This window comes from Macaca thibetana, chromosome 18 (genome assembly GCF_024542745.1).
Source record: "Macaca thibetana thibetana isolate TM-01 chromosome 18, ASM2454274v1, whole genome shotgun sequence".
NCBI classification, from domain to species: Eukaryota; Metazoa; Chordata; class Mammalia; order Primates; family Cercopithecidae; genus Macaca; species Macaca thibetana.
Window position 1 is genome coordinate 14,211,925 of NC_065595.1, and position 25,140 is coordinate 14,237,064.

Here is a 25,140-nt window from a genome sequence, read left to right on the forward strand (position 1 = left end):
AAAAATGAAAAAAAAAGTGTATAAATCAATACAGAAAATAGGCTTACAGTATCTAGACCAGACTGTACTTACTAAAATGCTTATTTAACATCTGTCTTAGCCACTAGATTTGAAGCCCTGACCATTTTGTTCATCACTATTACTCCCAGTACCTAAAATGCTTTTGATACATAGGGGAGTCTTAATACATTCTTGAGCCTCCTTTTCTTGAATTAACACAACAACAACAACAAAAATTAGAACACAGATATTCAAGTACAAGAGGCTGAAAATTAAACTATATATCTGACCCAAAGAATCCTGCTGGTCAAAGTGAGAGACAAGGGAAGAAATACAGTCAGGTATATTGTTTTTCTTGAGCACAAAAACACTTTATAGAATTGCTCCAGAATGAAAAAGTTTTAATTCTTATCTAAGGTTTTACATAAAAATGTTGGGGCACATGGAAAATACTGCCATAACAACATTGTATTAACAAACTCAGTAATATTTTTATGAGGCTAACTTTTTTGGTTTTTTATTATTTAAGAGTTGGTTTTGTCCAATGGTGGTCAAACAAAGGTGAGAATCAGAACCTACCAGAGACCCTTCTATATTATGTGTGGCCCCTTCCAAGGGATTTTGATTCAGCAGGTGCAGGATGAGGCACAGGCAGATATATTTTTAGAAGGCTCATCAGGTGATTCTGATGCAAATTTTCTCTTAAGAAACCTGACCTATTCATTAAAATTTTCTTGGGCCTATATATAAATTTCAACCTTTATTTTGGGGACACTTCTCAGAAGCATTCTCATTTACCTAAAAGCATCTACTGAGAAATCAAAACATACTTGTAAATAGTTTGGATAATAATCTCAGTTTGTCCTTATATTCTTTATAAAAATTACTAACTATAAGAGAAAACTTATTTTCAAATATGATGTGTCTGTATGTAAAAGAATATGCTTAGAAATCCCATTTGTCAGCTCCTTTCAAATCAATGCAAAACCACAACTTTATTTATTCAGGTTTTCACATTAGCAAAAGGCATACCAAGTATTTCTGTATTCAAGTAAAAGTTTGTCTCCCTTATGAAAGAATAATTTAAAATTTACTGCAGAAATGAATGCAATTTTTTATAGCAACTTATTTTTTTAAATGTGTCTAAAAGGCAGTAACATGAGGTATAGACATCTGGATGCTAAAAAGTCATGATGAAACACAGTATTATGCATGATGATTGGTTGCCTAAAAGCTATTATGAAAATAAAGCAATAAAAGAATTCATGTGAAAGTCTATGAATCAAGATTACAGACAAAAGGAATTGCTTCACAAAATTATTTTCAGAGCACATCAGAATATGCCAGGATCTAGTTTTCAAAGAGGGGAACAGTGTGATGAATAAGACTGTTAAGCATTTGAATAAAAAATAAAGTTTTACAGTAAAATTTACTTTTTATTTGATTTCTCATTGTTGATTTCTAGATAAGTAATATAGTCCATAACGATTATAATTAATTATTAAGATTATACTTGAAAAATAACAACAATTGAGAAAAGACACTAAAGAAGGAAATAGAAAAAATAAAAGTAATTTCTAAATAAATTATCTCAATGTTTGAAAGTACATTGTATTAGTTCGTTTACTCGCTGCTGATAAAGACACACCCGAGATTGGGCAATTTACAAAAGAAAGAGGTTTAATGGACTCACAGTTCCACGTGGCTGGGGAGGTCTCACAACCATGACAGAAGGTGAAAGGCACATCTCACGTGGTGGCAGGCAAGAGAAGAAGAGCTTGTGCAGTGAAACTCCCCCTTATAAAACCACCAGATCTCATGAGACATATTCACTACCACAAGAGCAGTATGGGGGACAACTGCCTCCATGATTCAGTTATCTACCACTGGTTCCTTCCCACAACACATGAAAATCATAGGAGCTACAATTGAAGATGAGATTTGGGTGGGGACACAGCCAAACATATCATACGTATAAGTGGATACTTACATAATTGGAAATTTAACCAGGATTAAAAAAAAAAAAAGCTTCTTCTCTCTTTTAGCGTCTCTAGCATTCCCAGAATGACTCTGTGGCTTCACCACTTCAAGTCTGGAATCAAATAAGGGACATACAGACCGGTAGATACTTTTTGAGTGACATCTGTGTTAGAGACACTAAAAGAAAGAAGCAGTTTTTTTGTTGTATTAGTTTCCAAAGTACAAAAGTAGTCTTTAAATTTATAATTAATTTTAAATTTATAATTAAATTTACAATTAAATTAGGATTAAATAAAAAGAATTAAAAAGATTAAATAAAAAGAATTCTGTGTAAGGCAAGGGTCTGCAAACTTTTTTGTGAAGTGTAAGTATTAGTGACTATTAGCCTTTGCAGGGCATACATTGTCTGCCATATGAAAACGAATAAATATGATTGTTTTCAAATAGTAATTTTTTGATAGTTAACTCAGATTTTAAATTCTATATGGCTTTCATGTATCATGACACAGTTTCTTGTTTTGAGATGTTCCAACCATTTAAAAATATAAAACCATCTTTATCTCCTGGGCTGGATAAAAGGAGCCCAGTCTCTCATCTAAGGAGCCCAATATGGTAAGGCTAACATTACAAGTGATCAGCATCCCGTACACTTTCTCTCTTCTAGTATATATCACCTGCTGCTCCTTCTTTCTCAGATGATTCAAAAATTGTATTTATTTCTTACATAACTTAGTCATTCCTCTCAGATAAATCTTTTAGAGACTATCACCTTCTTAATACTCATTTCCATAATCCCCTTACCTATGTAATAAAACTTTTTTTATATTAAGAGCTAACTACAAAGAGTTGTACACACACACATCTTTAACATGCATTTAAAAAAATGTAAGATTAGTGTTTCTTTTGCATTTTATATTTGTGTCCGCCCCCGTTCAAATCCCAAGGTGATGCTATTAGGTGGTGGGACTTGTGGGATTTAATTAGGTTTTGAGTGTGGATCCCTCATGAATGGTATTGGTGCCCTTATAAATGGGACCTCAGAGAGCTCCCTCACCCTTTCTGCTATGAGAGGACACAGGATATGGCTGTGTATGAACCAGAAAGAGGGCCCTCATCAGACACCAAATCTTGACTTTGGACTTCTCAGCCTCCATAACTGTGAGAAATAAATATTTGCTGTTTAAACATCCAGCGTATATTTCTGTTATAGTAGCCCAAACAGACTAAGACAATATTATTAATACACATGAAAAGTAAAGAGCAAAGAGTTCTAGTGAAAGTCCAAAAAGCCCATGTTTAAAGAGCACAGATACTACATGAACTCACGGTCATGTATATCCATCACACTGTATAATGTTATCCTGCATAAGCCCTTGTTGACCTCACCAACTTCATGAGGTTTTTGTAAATTATTGAGAAATAAATAGCACCTAGAACAGTGACTGACACAAAATAATCACTGTATAAATGTGTGCTGTATTACTATTATGCTGTTATTAGAAGCATTATTTCCTGCTAGATAATAAGCAAATGGAAAGTAAAGAGTATATGTTTCTCATCTTTGTTCTGCTCTGGCACCTACGTTGTTTGTCTTTGGCAAATTCTATTGTTGGATTAAAAAATACGACTATCACAAATAGTGGAGTCTCAAAGTTTCCCCTGCCACTTGTAGTCTTTTCAATATTAAAACAAGTTAATTACTGAATTCATTTAATAAAATCATTGCACTTTATTTTTCTTCATTAATATAGCTTTGCTTCTGGTTTATAGCCAAATATATACTCGTTAGGTTCAATGACCTTCTTATGGATCTTGCGCCTTTAGCCAATGATGTTGTTAATGTTTCAGGAATTGATCCAAGTTAAATCCTTCTAAAATTCTCCATTCTGTTCTCTTTAATGGTAGCATGACAGTATCAGGGCTGGATAGTGTATGTGTATATGTGTGTGTCTATATACTTAATGTCTTATGTTTAATGTTGATTTTGTTCAATAGTTCTATGATGGATTGCCATCATTAAGAGTATTTCTTTCTCTGGAGATTCTAGCTGTTTTTTCAGATGAAAGTATATTTTGTAGCTTTCAATATCCGTAGCTTTTCCTTACTTCTTGAACAAATAAATATGAATATTTTTTCCTAAATGGGCTTAAATGAGATCATACCTATGGAAAAATAACTCTCATTTATAACTTTTCCCTTACAATAATTTTATGTTACATTGGGCACAGTGGCTTACATCTTTAATTCCAGTGCTTTGGGAGGCCATGGTGGGCAGATCATGAGGTCAGGAGTTCGAGATCAGCCTGGTCAACATGGCGAAATACTGTCTCTACTAAAAATACAAAAGTTGGCTGAGCACAGTGGCATGTGCCTGTAATCCCAGCTACTCGGGAGGCTGAGGCAGGAGAATTGCTTGAACCCAGGTAGAGGTTGCAGTGAGCTGAGAGCACGCCACTGCACTCCAGCCTGGACGACAGAGCAAGATGCCATCTCAAAAGAAAAAAAAAAAAGAAGAAAAATTCTCTAAATAAATACACTATCCAGAACCTTAAACCTGATCTACAACCTTGGATGAGGTATAAGAGCAGGAATAATTCTGTACATTTAAATATAATGATTCCCCAAGAATTTTCCAAAGTAAAATACATCCTCTTTATTATGAACAACTGCATTCTGTGGTTTCTATTTTCTTATTTCCCTGGGTTATGACCAAGAAGGCCTTATGCTTCTTCTAGCTTGAGTAAGTTTAGACAGGTTTCTTTCTAATTTTAGGTCCCGACCTCTCTTTAGAAAACTTGTCACTGTAAATCTTTTCTCTGCTCTTTTAATATGCAAATCTTTTAAAAATCCTCTTGACACTTTTATTAACAAGGAATGTCTTCCTCAAGGACCCCAAAGCCATCTCTATGAAATTTTATCATTAAGGAAGACAGAACCAATACACCCCAGTTTCTGTAAAAGGATAAGAGCCTAACTTCAGCAGAAGCCTTGTTCCAAATTGCAAAACTATCCCCTGTCATGATGACACAAGAACATTTACTTTCCTATTGGTTAAAGCCAATTATCAAACACAATTGGCCTGTGATCCCCACCCTCCATCCTGGCTCATAAAAACTCTGCAGCCCTTTGCTTTAGCCAAGTTGAGTTTGGACTGAGTCTGGTTTCTCTCTCCTATTGCAACAGCCTTGAATGAAGTCTTCCTTACCTGTTTAACTGTCCTGTGCAATTTTTGCTTTCACAGAAAGTGGTTTTGGTAGGTAGATGAGGGCTCTATTTTGAAATTTTTGGGACTCATGAATTTTAGTAAGAACTTATATTTTCTAGAGAAGAAGGTGAGAGAAAGATAATATATAAACAATAAATACTATGTTCTATCTAGGCGCACACTGTTGCTGCATTCATAGAGGTCTATGGGTTATGGGGGAGAGGAGCTCTGGAGGTCTTGCCAGCTCTGTGTATTCTCTGCAGTGGAACTGACACTTTCTTATCTTTCTAACTGTACTAGACTTGAGATTCCTATAACAGGATCCTAACTTTATTAATCTTACAAATCTACAATAGATATGATTGTTTTTTAATAAGATAGAGATTTACTGATTTACGAAGAAAAAAAAAATCTAAGGCCAAACAAATTACCTGAAAAACAGTAAAACTAGTGTAAGCAAATTCAGAATAAGCAAAAGAGATTACTGGTTATCTCCATGTCCATTTTATACTTTTATGACAGTCATTATCATTATTATTTTAATTATACTTGAACACAGATATTAGGACAGTACATGAACAAACACTTGCAGTTTGCAAATATATTATTACCAGTAGATAGAAAGTGCCTGTGCTCCAAAGGTAGGTTGAAACAAATATAATAAATAATGCAGAAACGATTGGAGCCTAAAACCATAAATTATACAAAGACATGATCAGGAATACAATAATGATATAAATATCAGGAGATATTATTTTCATCATCTAGTAACACAAGATAACATTGAGGAATGTTATCATCAAAGTAACCACAGCCATCACGTATTATTTTAAACTGAGCACAGAATTTCTGGCACTGCCTATCCAGATTCTTATTCATACTTAGTTAACGAGTGTCTTCCTTTCTCTCTTCTGTTCTCCTGTCTGGATCAGCTTTCGCCCCCACAGAAATGTTCCATTTTGATTTCTGCATTAATTAATTTCATACTGCTACAGTAACAAATTACCAACGTCTTAGTGGCTTAAAAACAAATTTATTGCTTTATAGTTTGGGAGGACAGAAGTCTAGAATCAAGGTGTTGGCAGAGCTTCATTCTTTCTGGAGGCTTGGGGGGAGAATTGTTCCAGTGTCCAAAATCTGCAGTATTCTTGGCTCATAGCCCCCTCCTCCATCTTCAAAGTGCATCACTCCAAGCTTGGGTTCCGTTACTGTATCTCTTTTTTATAACACTGACTCATCCTTCTTTCCTCTTTAAGGAGCCTTGACTGCACCCAATTATGTGATCCAGGATAATGTTCCCATTAAGCTCCATAACTTAATCACGTTTCCAAAATTCACTTTACCACATAAGGTAAAACATTCACATATTCCGTGAATATCTTTTTGAGGAGGAGGCATTATTGTGTCTACCACAGCCTCCTACTGTGAACTTAGGTAGTCTGTTTTGATTTTATAAGCATAAAGCAGAAAACAAGCCTTGGAAAGCACGGCATTTCTGCCCAGCATCTAAAACCTGGTTTACCTTACAGCTCAGGCCAATTCCCTTACTATGCTGAGGTCAACATTTTCCAGCATGCACTATAACTATACCCAATGACTTCTAGAGGGCTTCATACATTGTCTGGGAAGCAGAATCCACATTATGACCTGAAGACAACTTAACATATGCTTTCCTGGAACCCTTCATCAAACAGTGGCAAATCTTAACTGATCTTGATCAATAAAATGACTTTGTGAGATAGGCTAACAGAGGAGAAATGATGATGAGGGAAGTGGGCAGATCTGAGATTCAGTATTTTCTTTGCCATTTCATGAAATGTAACCTGAAGGTTAGTTCGTCTCTCTAGAGCGGTGCTGGATCTCAACATACTTTTTTGACTTTCCCTGTGTCCACAATACCTTATTGCTTCTTTCTTCTCAGGGATGTTTTTTCCCTTCACTACCTGAATCTAGGTTGTCCTGTGTCTTGCTTGGGTCGATATAATGTGGCAGAAATTATGATGTGCCAATTTTGTCTAACAGCCTCAAAAGACCATACAACCTCTGTTCTTACCATTCTTGAAACAAGCCCAGGTTACCCAAGGGATGACAGGAGGCAGAGGTCCAGGCTCCTTATTTTCCGGGCAGACAGCCAGCCACCTTCATGGAGGCAGAGCCACCACGCTGACCAATAGCTGATGCACGTGTGAACCCACTTAAGACCAGCATAAAAACACCCTACTGAGCCCAGGACAAATTAATGACCCACAAAATCATGAGCTAAGGAAATTAAAGCACCAGGTTTGGGGATGATTTATTAAGCAATAAGGTAGTTGATACAACCACAGATAGAAAGAGAATGAGAGTTAGTGACCAGTTTTTGTCAGGCGATGGCAGCATATCCTGATAAAATGAAAAAATAAACTTGAAATGGCTAAATTAAACAGTGGGGGAGAAATCAGATCTTGACATGGGAATTTCTTTGAACTCAGCAAGAGCTTCAGTTCCTTGACTATTCGAATCTTCGCCTTATCTGTTATGTCCCATCATTACTATGTATCATAGATGTCAGGATCCATCAATTCTCTCTTCTATTGATAATATATGCAATTTCTTCTATTCATCTAAATATAAAACTTTGTTTATCAGCCTTTTTAATAAGTTATTTTTAACTCCTCTTAAAATACCTTAATTCTGGAAGAATAAAAGTTTGCCTTCTCTGAGTCTTTCTTTGCCATGATAACTTAAATTCTTCAGTTTCACCAAGAATTGTCTAAAGCCTTCTTTTCATCATTTAATGTATGCCCTCGATGGATGTTATCAATGGTCTCTTTCATTTTGATTACCATGCACGTGCATATAACTCCTAGACCTAAGAATGTACTATAGACCTTTTCCTTGAACTACAGACCTATATTCATGACTTCTTAAACATATTTACCTTGCTATTACAGTGCATCAAACATCACTTGCTCCAAGCCATCCTATACATCTCCATCTCATTCTCAAAGAACAACACAAGTATTCAGCTATTTACACAAACTAGAAACACCGGCTTTGTCTTTAAACTCTCCTTTTAACCTTCCTCATACAATTATTAAATTCTCTCCTATCTACTTCTTATATATCTCTTTCTTGGAATCCTACCCATTGAAATTGACCTAGGAATCAACACACCATGGGAGGGCTGGGGGGAAAGGAAGGAGAATGTTACATGATCTGTGACTTGTACTCTTCAGCAAAATAAATTCCATAATGGACTCACTGGAAAACATCTTTGATATACACATATTCCGAGAATACTGCTATAATAACTATCAAAATTTTAAAAAAATCAAACAAAAGCTGAAATACTCTTAAGTGAACAAAATCAACAAAAGTTGAAATAATCCTAAGTGAAAAAAGTCAGTGCCTTTTGATCAGGTCAAATATGTCAACATGTAAATTAGCATAATTTTCTTCAAAGAATGTTGATTTCTTATTTTCTTTTTTTAATAAAACTCTGTGTTCATCTCTACTCTTGACTACTCAAGCACAGGTAAATTTATACCTTAATTAGCAGATAATAAGCCTATATACACAAACAACACACACATAATGATTAAAACAGTATATACTTACATACATAGTAACAATGATTGAATTAAGTGGAAAACATAATCTGAAGTCCAGAAGCTCACCAAATTTTCTCGGCCTTGAAAACTAAAATAATCCAAAATTTATGCTTTATAATGGTCTAATGAGAGCAATGTCTTTGCTCAATTTTAAGAAATATGCATCCTGAGCAGCAGGATTAATTGAACAAAATGTTTGAAAGAAAATAAAAATGAGAGGAAGAAAAATAAATTGGAATTAACCTTGGTTTGATTTTCTCTCCCTACCTATCAGCAACATTTATGAAATACTAAATGAAATACATATTTGATTGTGGAAATTAGCCCTCAATATCGCAAGTAATAGGCAAAAGAAACATTTCAATACAAGATAGTGAACTCCAGATCGTCCACATCTGTGCAGCTTCAGTTGAAGGTTGGAAGGACACTGTGCTATCTAACTTAGCGCAGTGAATGGCAGGCAGACGGCATTATCAACGCTTCCACATCTTGCTCTATTATTTTGACTTCATTCAGCCTTTCATGGGGTATGGATATGAGAATATTTTGAATCTAGCACAGCAAAATTAGCCTTTAAAAGCCTAAATGTCTTAATAGTGTGACAATGTGGACCACCAAAGAAATCACATGTCAGATACTGGATGTATAGTTGTCTTTCATAGGAAATTAATTTTGAAAATGCTCATTTTTTACTCTATAGTAACTCCGTAGTAATGTGTTTTATAGAAAAAAAATCCATATTTAATCACAACTGAGGACTTATATTGAAAACTGAGGTCCATTGGAGGAGAGACTCCCATATATTAAAGAAAAAAAAATTAAAAAAAACTAAAGTACCTAATTTTAAGTTATGACAGCAAATGTAAAAAGAAATAATTCTAGGTAAAACAAAAACTATTGTATTCACTCAAATGTGATAATCTCTATGTTTACACTATGTAAATTTTCAAGTCCTATTTAACTGGTTATAAAGGGTATCACAGAAGCATTCATAAATGGTCAAGAAATAGTATTTGCATTGCTTTAACTGTTTAAGATGAAAATTTCATCATCATTTTTACCTTTAAACTATATAATTAGGTTTATTCTTATAGGAATGATTAAATCATAAAAACTGTATGTCATTATTTACAGCAATCTTTGGCCTTCCAAATTCTGCACATTTTGTCATATTAATAAATATTTTCTGTATAAGATATTGAAACAATAATAGAATAACCACCAGCATTTTTCACGTTTCTCTATTTATTCTTTTTGAAATATTTATTTTAAAAATGATTGCTTTTGTGTTTTTCTCTTCCTGCTTCTAAAATTGTTCTATGCCAAGTATAGCACATTCAAATGCTGCAAAATACAATGACAATTTTCACAAACTGGAATAAATCTCATTGTACATTATTTATGAAAAGGGTATGGACCAAAGCTTTATTATAGTATAGAATAGAGAGAAAATAGATTCAGATGATTATCAAGCATGGTCTGCAGGTAGAAAGTAATCTAATTCCAATAGAAGTTACTCTATCCAGATGGACATTGAAACTTGATTGTCCAAATGTGAAGTAATACTGAGACATTCAGAACCACCAGAACAAGCACATTTATGACTTATAACAAAAATCTTGTCAACATCTGAGCAACGTCTGGTTGTAAATGTTTTCTTATGTGGAGAAGGGACTGGGAGACCAACCAAAAAACTGTTCGTTTTGGTGGACTGCTATCTCAGTAAAATTTTAAAAATATTCTGTGGTGATAAAAGGAGGCCAAATTTATCTTTTTTTTTTTTTTTTCAGAATTTCTGGGTTTTAGTCTTCCAACTCAGATTCAAAAATCCATTCTAAATTTCACATACAATGCCACTACTTTCTGGGACAGAAAGAATACTGAACTTAGGGGACTCATATATTGTTTTGCAGATCTCTCCTGCTGTGAAAGGTCCCTGGAAAAGTTTTATCTAGGGTATACTGTAGGCTCCATGTTTATTTAAATCTGGGTAAATAGAATTGAAAATCAAAATCCTGTCTTGTTAGGGCCACAAACAGTAAACTGTTAGTTCAGACTGAGGAATCTTAAAAACAAGACTTCTTTGATTCTGGGAAAACAACTCCAAATAAACTCTAGTTACAAAATGATAAGCAAATATTTTCTTCTGAAATTGAGTATAGAGATACTGTTGGCCTTATGATGGAAAGACACCTGGAAATGGGGGTAAAGGCTGCCTTTGATGGGCCAGCAGATCACATTCTTTTAAGATGGAAGGTTTTAGGGATGTGAATGAGAGTGATGGATATTCCTTACATGGGTCCTCACAGGTTGCTCTTCCATGGTTAGAGTAAGCCCAGAAACTCACACAAATGTTCTCATGAAGTATATAGAGTGAGTGTATTCATTTTTAACTTGTTTTGTAGCTCTCATTATTGAAAGTTCTCATTAATTTAACAAAATTGTGATAAATTATTTTAGAATTTCTAAGTATATAATATCATTCTATAATAATTATTTCACTGCTTGCTTTCAATTGCTGATATTATTCTGTTTCCCTTAGTATTAGGTAGATTCTTTTAAGACTAGTTGGAATAATAAAAATATATAGTTTTGAGTTTAAACACCAATTTTTTAAAAAGATGTATTCAAAAATGAAGAAGTTAGAAGCAGGTTATGAACTAGGTGTGGGGGACATAAAAATAACTTAAGAAGTGAAGCAATGATCACCAAGTTTAGGATAATGTCAAAGGGAAAATAAACAGCCAAGAGCTATCATGACAGGAAGAGGCAAGGAAAGAAATTTAAAATAACTTCAAGGCTAAGAAAGAATAAGAAAAGACAGAAAGAAGAAGGAAAGAAGGAAAGAAAGAAAGAAAAGGAGAAAGAAAAAAGAAAGAAAGAAAGAAAGAAAGAAAGAAAGAAAGAAAGAAAGAAAGAAAGAAAGAAGAAAGAAAGAAAGAAAGAAAGAAAGAAAGAAAGAAAGGGAAAGAAAAGGAGAAAGAAAGAAAAAAGAAAGAAAAGAAAGAAAGAAAAGACAAGAAAGAAAGACAAGACAAAGAAAGAAGAGTGAGAAAGAAAAAGAAAGAAAGAAAGAGAGGAAATGTATTTATAACCAGAAAGTAATAACTTTTTAAATAAATATTGATATTCATTATAATACAGTCCTTTGAAAAGAAGCGAAAGGCTTGAAATGAATTAAAGTTATCACAGACACTTCCATGAATAAGTGTTTATTATTCCATGAATAAGTGTTTAAGGGAAATAAACAAATATTTTAATTTTCTACTCATATTTTATTGAGCTGCACCTAAAATACCTTACAATATGTATCATGTGTAATCCATTCTATTTGCAAAGCACTGTACCTATATGTTCCTATTTATCTACAGCAGTTTTGTGAAGGGGCATTAAGAGCCCTCTCATTTATATTACCTCCTCTGTTGCCCACATTCCCTTCCTCATTATTCTCCAGTGAAATTGCCCCAGTTCTTCTTTCTGTATTTAGCAGGTTATCTCATAAGTGAGGTCTCTGCACAGGTGGTTACCTCTGTGCCGCTTTTCCTTGTCTATCTGAAAAAAACAGTGTTATGCATCCACTATTCAACTTCTTCCTCAGGGCATGTTCAAATCCTTGAAAGCCCTGGTAGAACTGACCAGTTGGCTGACAGATGGGGCCTGAGTTCTCCTGGACACTTCTAAAAAGCCTTGGATATTTATTCAATCCTTGTGACCACAGCTAAGTCTATGAAAAAGATCACAATATTTATGGAACTGGGACATCTACATTCCATGATTAGACCAGTTCCCATGACTGAAGGGACACACACACACACACACTCCTTTCCTAGAAAAAAAAAATACATCTTGCTGGTCCAAGCGCTATGCTTCTTCTGTTTACTGTTTAAAGAAATAACAGGAGCGGTTTTTTAGACTCAAAAGATGAGTATGGTAGGGGGCATGAAAGCAGAGCACAGGGGAGTCAGCAGGCAGGGGGAGGTTTGAAGAACTGGAAAAAACTTTACGTTGCTTTCCAGGAATTACAAGTAGTTTAGTGACTGCTCTAGATTGTTGAGTGAAACTGAGGAATAGTGATATGTATCTGGCAACCATGAGTCTGAAGCACCACAATTTTTTTTTAAAATTTTACCTATTTCAAATAGCAAAGTTTCAAATATCTCGTTTTAATACCCATGTATCCTATTCTGATGAGTTAATGATCATAAAAATTTTACAGACCATATTGCTTAGGTTCATGCCTTCTGTTGCTATATACATTATTTAACTTTTAGAATCTAATGGTTCTGCCTCAGAATGGTAAATATATTATCCACATTAAGATAAAACTTAAAAATCAGATCTATTTTCCTCACTAGAAAACTGAAAGCAAGTTTAAGAGATCCCAATTCTAAGCATCTAATAGTTCTTTGCAGTTCATAGAAAGCATATGAACAATGTTTGAGGATAACAGGACAAATCCTGGATTATTCTGGAACCAATTACAGGGTAAGAGGCATAGAAGCTACACACAAACTTTGAATTATATATTTCAATACATTAATAAAATAATTGCTGAGAATAAGAAAATTATGAATTAATGGTAAATTTTCATCTAAAAACCAGATGAATATACAATTGACCCCTGAAAAACATACGGGTTAGGAGAACCACCCCCGACACAGCCAAAAATCTGTGTATAACTTTGGATCGCTCAAAACTTAACTACTAACATCCTACTGTTGGCCAGAAACCTTACTGATAACACAATTAGCCTATTAACACATGAATAGACTAATATCTTCATATATTTTAGGCATTCAATACATAACTACTTTTTCTTAAAATTTTCAAGATGTCTAGGCTACATAAGTCATCTGTGAGTATTTTCAAATTGTCACAAATTTCCAAAAAGATTGCAATATAGTTATTGAAAAAATATCCATATATCAGTGGACCCACTTAGTTAAAGCCCATGTTTTTTAAGGATCAACTGTATAACACTATAAGCTTAAACTGCAGTAAAACTCAAATGTATCATTTCCACTATTTTTAGTCAACTCCTACAGAAGTTATTTACTTATGTTTGTTTATTCTAATGCAGATGAGAAAGTAGGATTGTTTGGACACTGGAACATATTAACAGACAATAAAAAATTGTAAAATTTTAAAAAATTAGTTTGGAGGTAGAGGGAGCTTTGGAAATAAAACTTAAGCTCCTGTTTTCCACTATCTAGTATCTACTCAGAACTACGTGGAGAAGAAGGAGTGTAGGAAGAAAGTAAAAAGTAACATTTGCTAAGCCTAAAGATTTTTAGCATGAAGAAAACTGAGATTTTGTTTTCATTTATCTCCATGTTGATATTATCTGCTCTGTATAAAAGCACCATAGGTATTTTTAAAAATATTTTTACCTATTTCAAACAGCAAAATTTCAGATATCTCGTCTTAACACCCATGCATTCTATCATGATGAATTAATGAACATAAAAATTGCAGACCATACTGCTTAGGTTCATGCCATCTGTTGCTACACATTATTTTACTTTTGGAATCTAATGGTTCTGCCTCAAATGGTATATATATTCTCCACATTAAGATAAAACTTAAAAATCAGATCTACTTTGCACGTTAGAAAGCTGAAAGCAAGTTAGTGCCATCCCCTTAAGAGTAATAAACTATGACTAACTTCTTAGTCTAAATTATTGTTCATATAAACAGTGTATTTAGGCTCAAAATAATATAGAAAATCATGATAGCATTCAACATCTGAACTGTCTACTGATGTGTATAAAATCCCTGGGTAACTAAATGTTATTTTTTTGACCTTTGATAGCTACTCGGTTTGGTTCCATACTTCATAGTAATTCAGGATGAACAAGAATTGTTTCATTACATATGAAGATTTACCTTGGCTACTTATGACACAGAAGTAATATGAAATTTTTCACCACTGTTGTTTCTTAAGGTTCTCCTGTAATTCTGTGTGCTTAATTATTCCTAATCTTTGATGTTATATAAGAAAACAAAGAATTAGACAAGTATTTATGTATTAGAAGCCATTTAAGAAAATAAAATTTAATTTTAGTTGCTAACAATCACAAGTAAAAATAATGGAGTTTTGACCTCATATTCCGTGAAAAAATTGTTAAAATATTTAGCTAACTTCTCATATAATGGTTGATGAATAAATATTTAATAATAACCAATTATTGACTTTTATTAGATTCAAAGCATCACTCAGATTTTGGGCAGAAGTAACGAATCTCTAGTATCAAAACCAAAAATTCTATTAATCTAAATTTTTAAAAATTTGGAATGTTTTAAAATCATAATTTATTAAATAGAAGATTATATCTTTTTTAATACCTAAGGGAACTTCATACACGAAATTTGGGCCCACTGAATACCCTGTCTGTGACTTATTTCTACATTTGTAAAATAATTACCATCTCTAATAATAGTCAAAGTAGATTATACAGTGTTTTTAATGAGATTTAGTTCAGTTTGGCCTTTGAATAACTCTTTTATATATTTAACAACATTTCAATTATAACAATAACTAGTGAATATTACATATTATTGAAAAAGCAGTAAAGGTAAGACCTAGAAATGATACTACTAACATTTTAACATTTTTCTTGTAATCTGTTATTCTGTATAAATATACTTTTTATAAAATGTGACTTTGTAAAAGTTTGGATACTGCCTTTTTAATAATTTTTCAATAAAAATTTTCATATTCATTTGCAAAAACAACATCACCACATTACTACAATGATGGATGCAAATTTCTTAATATGATAATATCAATTATTTACCATTTCTTCAATTGTTCAATATTTTATAATGTTTCCATATTTTCAGTGTCCTAATAGCAGCTTCATGAAATTGTTGAGAAAATAAAATAAAGCCTGTAAGTTACTCAAAAAGAAAAGCCTGACAGATATTAATTGCTAGCTATAAGAATAATAATGATTGTGATGCTTTTCTATTATTATAAGTGATAATCAAATTTATCCTTGCAATTTTTTCATGAGTTTTATGCTTTTAGATGACATAATTTTTAACCTAGGTTTTTTATGTCTCCTTTTCTAACAATTTTCTAAAATTTCCAGAAATGATATAAAATTAGAAAATAAGTTTTATATTTCCTTTACTAAATCAAATATTTTATATTGAATTTAGAATTTTCAAAGATTCGTGCTACCTTCATTATAATATATAAAATACAGGTAGTTGTTCAATAAAAAGTTTCAGTTTGCATTAAAAATTCTTGAATGTGAATAGATTGATTTCAGATGACTCTTTGAAATCTTTGAGCAGCATTGTACCTTACTGAATTCCTTTTATTTTAGACAACAAAACAAAACATTTTACCAACAGTTGGCCTACTCTAGTTATTAAAACTTTTATACACAGATTGTAACCAGCTTAGCTAAAACAGCAGCTGTCCACTGGAAATAATTGCAGAAATGTATTTCTCATTGGTCTGAAATCAAACATATGTTTTCCTATAACAACTAAAATATAACTTTATTTATTGATATGTGCTAATTATTGAAAAGCATTAATTACAAAGTTATACACTGGATTTTCATACTGACAAAAAATTCATATCTTAGGGATCAATATATTGATATATTTTTAATGTTTCAAATAGTTGATAAACTAAGACTACATTTTGAAATAACAGCTTTTGAGTTATTATTTTTGATTAAATACTTGTAAAAAGTCATGTCTCTATATTGAAAAGAGAAGAGTCCATTTTCTCCTATAACTGTGTTGAGAACTAATTTAAATATATTATGGAAAATAATCTTTAGTTTAGGCTGTACTGACTTTCCGTCTCTTTCACACTCTCTAGAAATTACGATAGGTTTTACAACTTTTCATGCTCTTCTTGTATGAAATATTCAAGTCTTCCAATAACTATAAATTTTAAATGGCAATAATTGTTAATGTAGCAAGTCTTCAACATTTTGGTTTCTACTTGAAATTATATTATTTTCATTCATGCAGAAAATAATAGCATATGTTGTTTGCATACATGGGTTTTGGTTGATTTTAGGGTTTCATTAGTGGAACAGTCAGGGCAGAAACATATTCATCTCTCCAAATAGGTCTTTAAAACAGCACATTGCCAGTCTGCTTTATTTTTATAGTGCTATAGATAACGGCTGTGAGTTTCTTAAAGAATAGAATTGATGGGTGTTATTACAAATGCAACTCAAGGTTCCCTAAGAGTCTGACGCCTAAAAATAAATGCATAGCTTATCTTACTAAAATTAAAATAGTAATGATCCCATATGGCCATTCGTTTTGTCTAGTGCATTCTCCCATCAAACAGATAGGACTTCTCAGTAATCTGTGGTAAGAGATAAATAAAGAAAACATTACCTTCTGTATAGTAATGATTCCTTCCTGTGTTTCTTTGTCAACAGAAATCTTAAAAATGCCCAATCCATCACCATCCACAATTCTGTACTCCATTTCAGCATTAGCTCCAATATCTGCATCGGCAGCTTTAATTCTGGCCACAACTGAGGCTACAGGTAATGACTCTGGGACGTTATATTGATAAGATCCTGTGAAATTCAAAACAAGAAATGAACACATTATACCAAGACAACTAATAAAAACTTAACTATTGGGTTATTTTGACCTCATCTTAGTGTAACTTCTTTTTATTTTTTGATAAAAAATATGCTAAGATAATGGAAAACAAAAGATGTTTCATATAGCCTTAAGAGATTTGATGGGAATGATTAGTTAATAATCATTGTGATAGCAGAAATAGATGGTGAGGAAAAGCAAGAGAAGAATCTCTAATTCCTGTATTTCTGGTGGTGAGAAATATCCTACACTGAAAAATAAAAACACATTTAAAGTAATTATAATTGATATATAATTATTAAATGTAATTCAATATAATAATTACAATAATGTGTAAAACACTAGGAAATAAAAATAGAATAGATTGGGCTTCCAATGGGCAAATACAAGCCTAAATCGTTTTCATAACTTAATGTTGGAATTTTCTTAGCATCTTTTACCAAGAGAGTTTCAGAAAACTGGGTAAGAAAACTGGATAAGAAAGGATAAGAATGATTTGTGTGGGTCGTACATAGAATTGATTTGGGCCACAATGGTCCAGGAGCCTAGGCAGTATTAGTCGAACCGAAAAAAAAAAAAAAAGCCAGTAAAAGAGAAAAAAATAATTTTAAAAAATTTTTGTTTAAATTTTGTCATAACTCCTCATCGCCATCCCTCAAACTAAAGAAAAACTTTGGGGGCAGATGAAGAAATACATGAACCACATCACTGAGAAATGAGGAAACACCTCAGCACACTATATTCCTTCACTATTTTTTCTCTAATCATTTACTTTTTCCTGCCTCCTCCATCTTTTTCCGTTTCCTTTGGTTGTTAAATTTTGTTGCATTTGTCCTGTCTTGGAAAGGGAGAAGAAAGGATTCTCTCTGAGAAGAACATAGAAAGGAAAATGTGTCTGTATGATGGAAATATGTATTAGACTGAGACTTGTTTGCAATTTTCTAGATTTTGTGAATAGTTACTGTTTGTTTTTAAAATGATTATAATATATGCTATGACTTCTGAGTGACCCCTTTTACACATCTCAAAGTGTCCTTCGTAAAATTCAAAAATGTCAAGGTGAAACTAGTGATTCAATGGTAGAGAAAAATCCCAGCAAAAATGAGTAACAATGATATATCCTTGGCTTTTTTCACTTCAGTAAGTTTGAGGGGAACCTATAATGGCCTAGAAAACCTATATCTTACTAAAATTCTACATAATTTTATCAATCTAGGCTTAAACAAAAGGAAAGCAGTTCATTTCATTATAAGCCCAAGATAACTGCATTATTTGCTTTTATAATTCTAAAAGTCCCTCCTTCTCCATGATAAGCCATCAAGATCACAATTAAGAATAGGCTTATTTAAAGAAAATAATGCTAAACTTGGGGTCACTTTTTTATATTACCAGGAGATATCGTTTCTCATATAATATAAATATTAAAACTATATAAGACAAAGATGAAAATTTTAAAGAGGCCGTCATTGAAGGAAAAAACAATGACACTCGTATTTGCTCAGAAAGCTTCCTTTTTTGATACAATTCACTTCTAAATTCTGTTGGTAGGGAGTTTAGTTCCCATTTGTACTGGAAAAGCATTTTAGAGACATTGTACAGACATTGTAGTCTGTACAATCTCTTTATTTTCTTGAGCATTCTAAAGAAATAACACACTTAGGGAAAAAAGGGAACTAAAAAGAGAGTGAGGTGAAACGTTTTTTCAAACAGCACACCTCTACCTAGAGAATTTTTTTTTCTTTTTTCTTGGTTAAGTCAAAAGCCCCTTTGGTCAAATAAGTGGAATTGAGGGCATTTGGTTTTTTAGTTCTTTAGATTGGTTTTTAAAACACTGAATGTTTGCACAAGAAAGATGTGGGGGAACTACTAATGGAATGTTCAGTGTGTACAAACTGGCTTTAAAAAGTGTGAAATGAAAAAATGGAAATGTTTATTAGTCTTTTTTAATTTTCAAAAATAAATCAATATTTTAGTGCATAGAAATAAAATGTATTTGAATATTTTTAATGGGCAACAACTTTATAATTTACAAAATATAAAAAGTAATTCTTAGAAAAAACACTAATACATAAACACAATTAGTAATTGTCTAGTATTGAAAATGTGAATGAAAGAAAAATCTTACTATATTTAAGACATGGTAGTCAAAATTTGCATTACTTAGAAGTAATGCAAATATATGATGGCTTCTATTTCTTCTCAATACCCTTATAATCCATATTGCTGAATCAAAATTATGTCTCTAATGAAATGTAAATTTGGAAGAATGAAGTAAGATAATTATTTGCTTTAGAAATATTTGAAAAAAGTCATTTTAAAGACGTATTTTATACTGTCAGGAAAAGTTATTACACTTGTATCACTTAAGAAAACAACTTACTTCGAGGAAAGCGAGGTGGGTTATCGTTGACATCCGTTAGCGTCACAGTGACTGATGTAGTTCCTGACAGTCCTCCATTTTGACCAACCATATCCTTTGCCTGAATAACAAGCAAATACTGGTCTTTAGCCTCTCTATCCATGTTTGGAAGGGCAGTCTTGATGACTCCTGTAAAATTTCAAATCCCAGTAAAACCCATCATGAATCACTGCATTTATACTAACAAAGAATACTGATACAAGTAGTAAGTCGCTCTTGAGTTGTTGCCTTTTGTTGTTTCGTTTAAGTAATTTTACTGTTTATTAAAGACCAAAGGAATATGATAGTTTTACACAATGCTACAAAACAGAGAAAACATTATTAACGTGGTTTTCTCAATACTGAATAAAGAGGATTATCTTTAGGTTTCAGGGAAAAGTGGTTAAGAAAATAACAATTTATAAATAAATAAAATGGCCTTTTACCTAAAATAATGGACAATCACCTGTACAAGTACACAGCAACGAACTCGTCCTTTTCTTCCATCTCAACAACTTATAAAAATGCATAACCACTTATTATCAGTTTTCAAGTTAAATAATATTCTTACTATCCTTAGCAACAAAACTTTTGTTTAAATCTGAGCACACTAGCTCTCAAACACAAACATACACATACATCAGCAACAGATCTGTATTTTAAGCATTCAAATTACACTTATTTGAGAAGTCCAGGTTGCTTATTTATTTTTTGACATTACTCATTTATTCTCATACACGAACTGTAGTTGGATGCTATTGTCACGGTAATCCAGGCTCACTTTACGTAACACTTTCAATGAATCCTTATGTGTGTCTATATATTTTATAATTGATCTTTGAAATATTATAATAAAAATGAAAAAAAATCATATACAAATTAGGTCCAGGTGAAGTATCTAATACATATTCTTCTTAGAGCCATAATGATTTTATGGATTTTTCATGTTTGTTCTTCAATACTTCTGTTAACTCTAATTTATAACAAAGCAAATATTGACTTCCCTAATACTGTCACCAAACATAAACAATCTTTGTGTGAGAGTTCTGGGACATATCTCCACCTTTTCTTTTCTGTTTTTTTTGTTTGTTTGTTTGTTATTTTTTTTTTTTTTTTTGCTGTTAATCATCTTTATTTCTGTAACCCTTTTTTTAAAAATTGAGCATTACTTATTTTGAACATGACAACACATATTTCATTTATATGAAAAATATTAATAAAACGAGTTATTTTTAGAAAGGAAGTCCCACTTACTTTTATGTTTTTTTAAAAAATTTGATTCATCTCTCATTTTTCCTTCTAATATCAATATGTGTGTTATCGTCTGTGCATATTTATTGTGATGGAGAGAAGTCTATAACCCCTCAACTAATCAGTAAGGGAAACACTGCAGCCTCATCCTCTCAAGGGTTTGCTTAGCGGAATTATTTTTGAAAAGAAATATAGCATCGTTAAGATAGAAGTCTGGTAGTCAACATTTCTTACTTATTTTTCACACATCTAATTGTCTCTTTATAAGTGAGCCTATAAATAACACCTTTCCAAGGCAGAAATCATCACAAAGTTTGCAAATCAATGCAGGTAGGAAAGGTAATTTCCAAATGCCTCAACTATTGAACATATTTTTGACAAGAATAACATAATTGGGAAAAGTTGATCTGAAATAAGAACACCCACTACTAATAGATTTCTACTTGTAAGGCATTTGCTCGCTTTTACTTTTAAGTAAAAACTGTCTAAATTTGGAAAAGCATTCTCATACATTGGATTTCATTTGTGTTTTGTCATGTATTATATAATTGTATATATAAATACACGCACAGACAGAAAATTGTTAATATCATATTACTGAACTAGTAAAGTCTAGTCTTGACCAACTGGATACCTCTAACTCTGTGAGATTTTCATGCTTAATAATAATCAATAATTTTAAGTCACATAGGCTTAGCAAAAAAAAAAAAAAAAAGGAATTCTATCTGTGGGCTCTTTGGAAAAGACATTGGCTCATATTTTAGGCTTTGTGAATAATAATTTTTCTATAACTACATCATCTGATACCATAACTCAGAACTTTTCATTTATTTATAATCCATGTTCACAAAAAGCATTGTGCATGTGAAACATAAACTTATATTGCTATTGTTCAAAGTTGTTTTTAAGTATAGGAAAAAAATCTGATGATCCAATATCCTATCAGCCTCAGATGATTTTTTTAATGCATATTCAGCTACTATTGAATCTTTTTAAAAATTTGGTATATGTACCTCATGTAACAGATGATAGCCATTTCTGAAATCTTCCGCACTTTAGGGAAGGAATGGAACACGGGTTCTGCATACTCAGGCTTCAAATTACCCTCAGGAGTCTAGACAACTGCATGAACCCAAGGATTAATAACCAGGGGCTGGGGAGATTCACACTGTGAGGGCTCAACCCTTTAGGTTTGTTCTCACTAAAACTAAATAAACGTTTTTGGATATCACTTTGACTGGACTACCATTCCAAGGGGAATCTCAATATTGCAAAACCGGCTTCCTCAGGGATCTTGTTAACTGAGGAAGTACCTTCTCACAGCAACCAGGATCTGGGTCATCTGCACTTCCAACTCCCAAAGCACTTCATGCCTCCTTCTCTCTCCATTACAGCCTTTATTGTCTGTAGCTATTCCAAGAATTCTAAAACCATACAATTAGACTTTAAAGAAACTGGTTTCCTTATGGTTTTTATGTACTTAATAATATACATCAAGAGGTAAGTGATACAAAACAGTCAAGCCCCCAAATTGGGACTTAGCTCAGGAGGTTCTTGGCTTTGCCCAAGAAAGAATTCAAGGGTAATCCAGTGGGTTTTGGATAGCAACTTTTATTAAATGGTACTGCTGTTTGTGGAGCAGTGCTAACTCAGAGTCAATGTGCCCAAACTCTGCAATCTATGGTCTCTTGGCAAAGTTATTTATACTTATGTAAACCCAATTTCAATTACATGCAAATTAAGGAGTGGGTGAATGCAAATTGAGGGGTAGATTATTTAGAAATTTCTAGGAAAGAGGGTAGTAACTTCCAGGTCATTGCAACAGAGACGGGTGGTAACTTTCAAGTTGTTGCCATAGTATTTATAAACTGTCATGGCACTGGTGGGAGTGTCTTACGCCAATGAGCAATGAGTGCAGCTAGGACTGCTTGTGTTGACATCTGCTGGTTCCTGCCAGTTTCTTCACTTTATCCTGTCTGAACCAGATCCTGTTTAGGTCAACAAGGTTGTGACCAGAAAATAAGTCCTGCTGGTCTCCTACCTCATAAGGACCATGAATGAACTAAAGCCATTTGGTATGGCCACCACCAAAATGGAGCCGCCAGTGAAGGCAGCACCATTGAGATATGGACAGGAGAATGACGCAACAGCAAAAAAATCATTTCAAATACATGTAGTTTGGCTGTTTGCTTTGCTTTTGTTCTAACAGAACTAATTGGATATCATGTTAGCTCTCTTGGTAACTCCTTTAAAGATAATTATTTTTGTGTGATTATTCCCTAGTGAATGAGAATAATAGATATAACTGGTAATGAACTGAATATGTATTTATGTAATCAGTTTCTGTCAATATGTATTCTTAGTATTTAAAATATCTCAGTGATGCTTGTGACTAATATTAACTTATTCTGTTTTACATTATATCAATGAGTGCTATGTTACATGATGTTTAGAAATATAGTACATATTCAGGAAAAAAAAATCCAATACGATGTTTTGCTAATGAAGACACAATTGAATATTTTAATGCAATGTGATCAGCTGTTATGCTATCTCCCCCATGCACATTCTGACTGGATAACAATGATCACTTCTGTAAATTTATTCTGAGTCCTAACTGCCACCTTCTTTCCCTTGGACAGCTCCTATTGGAGCAATTCACCAATTATAATAAACTCAACTCATTCTGTAACATATTGATAACTATTGAAATTAAAAAAGAAAAAACTCGAAACCTTGTAGCATACAAAGTTAACTAAAAGTAAATTAGAAATAAAATGGAGAATGGGATGTATAAACATCCTTAAGTATGTGCATCTTTGAGACTTGAATTGCATTGTGAAGATAAATGTACCACTTTATATTTTAAAAATATTATGAGTGCAATACATTGTGTAGTCTTGTGTTACATATTTGTAGAATTACAGAGACGAATACAGATTGGGGTCAAGCAACACTCTTTCTTGCAAATGTAGACACTGAGGCAAGAAGAAACAGATCCTGAACAAAGCAGTTTCAAGTAAAAAAAAATATTCATGATGCTTGAAAGTTAAATTTCAAAGGAACTTAGAAACTGAAATGAGCACAAATGTTTCAGGCTTGCTTTCTATTTTTAAAAATATCCTTTGATGATAATCGTTTAAATACTGGAATACAAATTATAAATGAATTTCATATAATAGGCAATAAAATCAAGTATGGCACTTTTATTACAGACATTTATCAGTAAATCAAATATGAAAGAAATGCACAGCCCTGGCTATGCAGAAACTATGTTACTGATTAGCTGAGAAAACTCTTGGGAGGAGGAACCTATTTATAAAACAAAATCACAAAAGTTTTTCGATGCTCATTTTGTTTTACACTTAAGATAAAAATCTGCTAATGAGTTTCTATTTCTTTCTAAATTTTGTGCCTAAGCTCTGTATTATTTGACTTGTTTATCTGTAGTGTAGATACGAAAGAGCTATAAAAAGATGGAGAAGAGCCAACAACAGTGAAGTAGTAAAGTTGGAAGCTTCTGGAACATCAAAGAATTCCAGTGCTGGCAGAAAATGAAGAGTCATTGAGGAAAGGACTCTTTTTGCAACCTGTGGGGGATGTTCTCAGCAAGCTTTCAAAAGAGACAGCACTCTTGCATAGAATGAGAACCGGGAGTGTGTGAAGGGTGTAGTTGGAAGGGGTCACTTGTTATGGCAATACCCTTTACATAAAATTATGATGTAATAGGTATGCATGCAACACATAATGCAGTCACCACGTAATCATACTTCTTATGTCTAAAAAAAAGAAGTCCTAAATGACAAATGATGTTTAACACTCAATTCATTTTCCACGGCTTGCTTCATCGTCAGGTGAGCTGTACCATCATTCTTACCCTGTACTTAGTTTAAAGCTCTGCTGCTGATGTCTTCAAATCCTTAATCATTTAAGAATAAAGGACCTGAATGTTCATTTTAAGTTACGAATTAGGTAGCCAGTCCTCCCATATATCACATAGACCCAAAAAAGTTATCTGTTTGCTTGCAGGTTACAAAATAAATAGATACACCTTAGAATGATCCTAAGTATGTTTAATGGAATAAATGTAATGCCCGTAATCCCCTAGTAAGTTTGTGGAC

At 32.9% G+C, this 25,140-nt stretch overlaps 1 protein-coding gene across 2 annotated transcripts in view; it reads right to left on the bottom strand.

The window, feature by feature from the left end:
- Positions 1 to 25,140, bottom strand: part of CDH7 (cadherin 7) — a 133,327-nt gene that overhangs the window by 43,719 nt on the left and 64,468 nt on the right. For both annotated transcript variants that reach the window (XM_050767170.1, XM_050767171.1), the window contains exons 5-6: positions 19,751 to 19,918; positions 17,155 to 17,342 (exon numbers count right to left, since the gene is read on the bottom strand). In XM_050767170.1, the coding sequence (XP_050623127.1) occupies positions 17,155 to 17,342; positions 19,751 to 19,918 (356 nt within the window). The remainder of the gene's footprint in view (positions 1 to 17,154; positions 17,343 to 19,750; positions 19,919 to 25,140) is intronic.